General features: G+C 37.4%; 1 protein-coding gene across 1 annotated transcript; it reads right to left on the bottom strand.

Moving 5' to 3' along the window:
• Positions 1 to 1,025: 1,025 nt before the first annotated feature.
• Positions 1,026 to 3,001, bottom strand: LOC138869232 (uncharacterized). The gene is made up of 3 exons (XM_070146834.1): positions 1,928 to 3,001; positions 1,523 to 1,657; positions 1,026 to 1,442 (listed from the first exon to the last, which is right to left on the bottom strand). Exons 1-3 carry the CDS (start codon positions 2,999 to 3,001, stop codon positions 1,026 to 1,028), a joined length of 1,626 nt encoding a protein of 541 aa, XP_070002935.1.
• Positions 3,002 to 6,460: the final 3,459 nt, after the last annotated feature.

Genomic DNA, 6,460 nt, shown 5'->3' with positions numbered 1-6,460 from the left:
CTAGGGAATTTTTGAATTTTTTGATTCTTGTCTAAATCCAGAGTGAAGGGGAGTGATTATATTATCAGGTAGATGTGAGCTTTTGTGTTTCCAGTTTAGGACTAAGGTTTGATTGGTAGAGGAACTTGGTAGGTTAATTGAATTTTCCTGCACTCCTTGTTCTGTTACTTGTGGAGTGCCTTGCACTGCATCTCCACTCTTTCTTCAGCTTCAATGGTATAATTGAAGTACCGGGTTCCTTGTGATAAGTAGAAGAGAATGTTGCATTGTCTTTCACCTGTCTCCTTTATCTTACTCATCATATCAGCCTTCCCATTTGAAACCTCAGATATTTCCCAGGGACCAGAGATGGTTTATTATGTTGATCATCACTATTTCCTTCTTTGTTAGAGGAGGGGTGTCATCAAACAGAGATTACTTGTGCACTCACATATATCCTATAAATTTCATTTCACACCGAAAACTATTCTATCCATCCATGCTGAAGTTTTTGAGACTGAGGGCTTGGATCGAGGTCTTGAAAAGCATGAAACGCAATAAGGACATTGATGAAGTATAAGCCCTGGCGAAAGACGAAGTGTGAATAGCACATGAACATTTCCTTCCACCTAGTGTGCCCTTTTGTTGTAGACTTTGTGGTCTTTGCTTTGTAGGGAGTATCCCAGAAGGATTCACTCATCGCCTTTTGCATCAAGTTTCCCAAGTTGGTATTTCCCGTTGTTGAGAACATTGCATTTTCATTCAAAAGGTTCTCAGATGAGTTTTCTTCCATTTGGCAGCTCATAGTAGGTTTTATTCAGGAGGGACCTAATCATACATATGTTCACAAAGTAGCAATCAGTGTTTATTTCCTTTTGCCCAGAAATATTTGGCAATTCCACTGTCGATGAGCATTGTACATGCCATGTCTTCCAGAGTTCTGTTCTTTCTTTAAACAACACCATTTTGTTGTGAAGTCCTTGGTGTTGAGAAGTTATGTGTGATTCCATTTTTGTTACAAGCTCATCAAATTTGGCGTTGTCAAATTATGTCCCGTGGTCAGATCTGATGCATACTACCTTCAATTTTATCTTTACTTGGAACTTCTTGACAAAGGCCATAAATACTTCAAAAGTCTCATCCTTTGTTCTAAGAACCAGTGTCCAGGTGAATCTTGAATTTGGTAGACCACGAACCAGGTCTTTCTGAATCAATTCGTTTAGAAGTGAGAAGCTTGCATGCCCCAATCTTCTATGCCAAAGTTCTGCATCATCATCAACTGACTTCAAGCATCTCATATCACCAGCTTGTAGAGATTCAAAGTCAGCAACACAGATGTTCTTGTTTCTTTTGGCCACTAAGACCACTTTCCCAGTTGCTAGATTGGTAATTGTGCACACTTTTGATAAGAACTCTACTTTGTTCCCTTTATCACAGATTTGAGAAACACTCAGGAGATTGTACTTCAGGCCATCCACATAGTACACGTTCTCAATTTAAGTGTCAAAGAAACTTTCCAACTTTTCAAACACCGAGAATGTACCCTGTCCTTTTTTTCAAAGGATACATTCCCTTCCTGCAGGGCTTTCAGTGAGAAGAAATCTGTGGTGCTTCTAGTCATGTGATTTGAGAATCTACTATCCATGGTCCATTGCAGTCCGCTTCCTCTCATTATTCTCTGCACATGCAAATTATGGGTTAGATTTAGGAACCCAAACTAGTTTGGGTCCCTTGTTATGATAAAAGGGATGGATAAGGGCTTTTCTAGTCCATGCAGGCAACATTCGTTTCTTGCGAGAGGTACCTGGTCCCTTGTTAGTAGTCACTTTGTCAGTAAACACTTTGTTTTTCTTAACAGATTGAACCCTAGCCTAGCAATTTTCTTTAAAGTTCCCATTGTTCCCATAGTGGGTACACAGCCAGTTATCAGGAATAGTGATGTACTTACTGTGAGGGTTGTAAGGATTTTCTCCCTTTGGAACACGATTCCCTGCCTATTTCCACTATTGTTGAAATACATGGCAATGACAACATCTGAGGACCAGGTCCACTTCAGAGATTTCTTAAGATCAATTTTTACTTTCTCCAATTCAGCTTGAAGTTGCCGATTTTTCTCAAGTTCACCACATAGACTAGTCTTCACATCAGTTAATTCCTTTTCAAGCTTGATATGTGTCTCACTAGCTACTTCTTTCCCTTTCCCAAGACTCACAGTCCTATGTTCTCTATTGATTCCCTCAATTGTTTCCTCTAGGTCAGTGATTATCACTAAAAAATCATCCCTCTCTTGCTCAGTAGTTGCAATATTTTTTTCTAGAGTGTGTTTCTCATTGCTAAGACCTTCTATTGTTTCCTTCAAGTCAACAACCACTACCATCAGGTCATCTCTCTCATTTTCTACACTAACTATTGTTTCATTCAGAACTTTTTTTTCTTTTTCAAGATTAGCTATGGTCTCATTTAGGTCTACTGCACAGACCACCAGATAATCTCTAGATTGTTCAGCTTCTCCTAATTCTATGGTTAGGATCTCCTTATTATTATCAAGGCTATAATAAGCATCAATTAAAACATTTGCTAATGACCTTAACTTCTTAGAAGAGTAGGATTTCAGATTTCTCTGAACATCCCTGAAATTTACCTCATTATCTTCATCTTCTTCATCATCATCAGACTGGGCCATCAGCGCGAACAGTGAGTCATACTTCGTTGCTTCAGTTTCCACTGCCATCATGGAGCTGTTTTCTGCATCTGGTTCCCTTTCTGATTCACTGGAGGAGTCTCCCCAAGCAGCAAGAGCTTGCTTCACAATATTGTCAGCTGCACCTTTTTGACTGAATCGTTTGTCTGGAACCAGGTTCCTTTTTGCTGCTTTGTCAGGGTTTTGTTTGTATTGCTCCTGTTTAACAAGTGGACAGTCTTTGATGAAATGCCCTGAATTTCCACACAGGTGACAGAGATCATTGTGCCTTGCCTTACTTGAACTGCCCCTCTTTGGTATACCACCATTCCTTCGAACCATCTTTTGAATTTTTTTAGTAACATAGGTGTAGCACCCCGAAAAATTTTGATGTACTTAAGCGCTATTAAGAAAGTTGACGTGTGCTAATTATACTATTTTGTGTGCAGACGAGGACTATTAATATGATGGATATTAATTGAATATGATAATAAGTGTACAATGTGTATTTGAAGTGATATAGGACATAAGGAGAGTCCTTGGGCCAAATTAAGATGGAAATTATATGGTAGACTAAAGTTCCAAATGAGTACGCACAAGACCTAACTTAGGACAAGCATATCGACATATGTATAAGAAGTTATGTAATGTAAAACCTATAAAATGAAAGGTATTTGAATATAGTTTCAAAATCATCAAACCGTTTGTCATTTGGACTTTTCTACAAGAGGTTATGACCAAATTACCAAACGCTGGCGGAGGAGTGTGCGGATGCAAAGCATCCGAGGCCGCGTCCGAAAAGAGGGGCTAGCAATAAAGTGATGCCATAGCATCCAAGTCAGCATCCGAGCTTCGAAGAGGAGTGAGCTGCGGATGCGAAGCATCCGAGTCCGCGTCCAAAATCCAGAAATCTGGGCCTATAAATACAAGGTCGGGGAAGGAGAGTATTTTGAGTATTTGGGGGTTAGGGTTCTTGAGGTGAGGGACGATTTTGAGCTCAAATCAAGTCCAATCAACCGAGGTAAGTTGTTAATGATGTTTTGGGTTGATCTTACTCAATATACATAAGTTCTAACATCATTTTAACATCCAAATTCTAGATTTCATCATCAAATACTCAAGAACACAACAATTACCAAAGCTGTGATTTTTTAAGATTGATCTACTAGAGGTAATTTCAATGCTTCAAACTCGTTTACTATGAGTAGTTAGAAGTATTTGAAGTATTTGTTACAAGTTTTATTGGTTGGAAGATTGGATTATAAAACTCTAGTTCATACATGAATAGTACTTTTGAGAAAATAAGAGAGAAGATGAATGGTGAATCTTGGCGATGAAATTGATTGAATACAATGAACCTATGGAATTATTTGTTAGCAAAAGATGAAAATGATCAACTAAGTAATCATCTAAATTGTATATTATGCAAGTTTTGATTATGGAAGATGATGAATAGTGACTTGGTGGCATTGGACAATTGATGTAGTATCATTAATGACTTTAAATGGGTATTAAAATATAAGAATGGAGTTGAATGGTCTATCTTGTAAATCTATTTGGCGATTGGAGTTGTTGGAGGCTTGTAGCTAATTTATGAGCCATATATGGATATTTATTAATATCTTAGGTCATATTTTGATGTAATTAGGATATCTAATTATAGATATCGACTTGTTGGTGATGTTGAGCTTTTTTTATCAACATTGGAATGATGGAAGAGGATTGAAAGCTTGTGAATGTTAATAAAGCAAAAATGAGGTAAGTTGATTAAAACTTACTCTTCTTGAGGGACTTTCTCTAAAATCATGTTTCAAGTTAATACTTAAGTTGTTTGCAAGTGTGCTTTCGTACTTGTGGGGACCAACAAGTACGGATGTCTCCATGTACTAAAATATTATGTTGCATATGTAGTGTCATGCCGTTTTGTAGAATTTTATTTTAAATCTTGTTGGCTAAATGACACTCAAGGTAAATGTTATAAGTTTTTATCAAAACTTATGTATTGACAAGAGTATACATACTTGAGTGCTAAAGAAAAGTTTTCATGGAAAGTATTTCTTTTGGAAATTGAGGTGCAGAATAGCCCTTGTGGTATCTTTTAAAGATTGATGTTCAATTGCTAAAGGCTTTAGCATGTAAAAGGCTGTTTATTTAATTGTTGTTCAAATGATTTAGATTTTATATGAATACTATGATTTGATAAAAAAAATAGATCCTTTGAAGCTACTATGCTATGATTCTATTTTTGAAGTATCAAATGTTTTGGGAGTTACTTGTGTTCATCGAGATTGACTTCGGATATATTGTGTTCGTCCTCATGAAACTATACGTTCTGGTGTAGGCGTAGATGGCCACTTTGTGGTATAGACTACGGCAGAGTGCTCTCCCTTGAGAGAGTACTCTTTTGTGCTATTATTAGCATGGCTGAGTCGATTCGTATGGCATTACGATGAGACGACCTGAGCAAGTAGGGTATATGATACTTGCCGCTAGGTACATAACATAGTTGACCCTCTTATGTCGGTGATGGTATGGTACTCCCAGTGAAACGTAAGGATGATTTTCTTATGTTTAGGCTTAAGGAGCCGAAAGTGATTTCGATGACTTAAAGCATATGAAATGATTTTTTACGGCTTATCCAAAATCTTGGATTGATGTAAATGTTTAAAAGTTTATATTGTGGGTTATATTTTACTTGGTTGTTAAATAACAAAGGTCATGAATTGATAAAAATTCTTATCGTTTTATATCAAATATCGGTGCATTATTTTTATAAAGTTTGTCCCAAGAACTTAAGTTGGAGAGAGTCTATGACACTTATTGAGTACTGATGTGGTGTACTCAGCCCTTAGAGGCCCCCTCCAGGGCCCTGCTTACTTTACATATTTTAGGATGAAGTATGATACGTGGCATGCGGTCAGGCCAGAATGACTCTCTTTCCGAGGTATTATGAAGAACCACTTTTATTTCGTGGTAGTTGTCATGTTCTTCCTTATTTTATTTTGTTGGAATTACTCCAACTGTTGGTTCTATTCTTCGGTATAGAGGCTCCATAGATAGTTATGAAAGGTTGTAGTAACGGAGTTGTACACGACATTTATGAAAGTGTATTTATCTTACTTAGTCTCATTGTTATTATTATTATGAAAGGGCGTCATGCGTGATTTTGAATTGGAAAATATTTTATGTTTAAATTTGAAAAAGTATATGATTTTCAATGAGCTTCCACAGTTAAATTGGTTTTCATGCATATGATTTGGGTACATCACATGGGTTGGTTCGCTCGGGTTGGGTAGTGTGCCGGTTGCCGGTTACGTGGTTTTGGGTCGTGACAATAGGCCATATCACTATTTTCTTCACTTGAGTCACTGCTTTCAGCTTTGAGTATCAGGTTCTTTTCCTTCTTTGGCTCTCTCTTTTCACTATCTTTCTTTCTTTTTATCTCGTATGTCTTCAGATTACCATTCAGCTCATCCATGGTTAGAGTTTGTAGATCTTTAGCTTCAGTGATGGCTTTTACCTTACTTTCCCAAGAACCAGGTAGAACACTGAGGATTTTCCTAACAAGTTTGTTTATGGGAATAACATCTCCAAGTGAATGAAGCTCATTTATGATGGATATGAATCTGGTGTGCATATCCTGTATAGACTCATCATCCTTCATTCTGAAGAGCTCATACTCTGTGGTGAGCATGTCAATCTTAAACTGTTTAACCTGAGTAGTTCCTTCGTGTGCGGTTTGTAATGCTTCCCATATTTCTTTGGCAGTATCACAAGCTAAGACTTTGTTGTACTCATCGG

This window comes from Nicotiana sylvestris, chromosome 5 (genome assembly GCF_000393655.2).
Source record: "Nicotiana sylvestris chromosome 5, ASM39365v2, whole genome shotgun sequence".
Lineage (NCBI taxonomy): Eukaryota > Viridiplantae > Streptophyta > Magnoliopsida > Solanales > Solanaceae > Nicotiana > Nicotiana sylvestris.
This window is presented reverse-complemented; position numbering and strand designations above follow the sequence as displayed.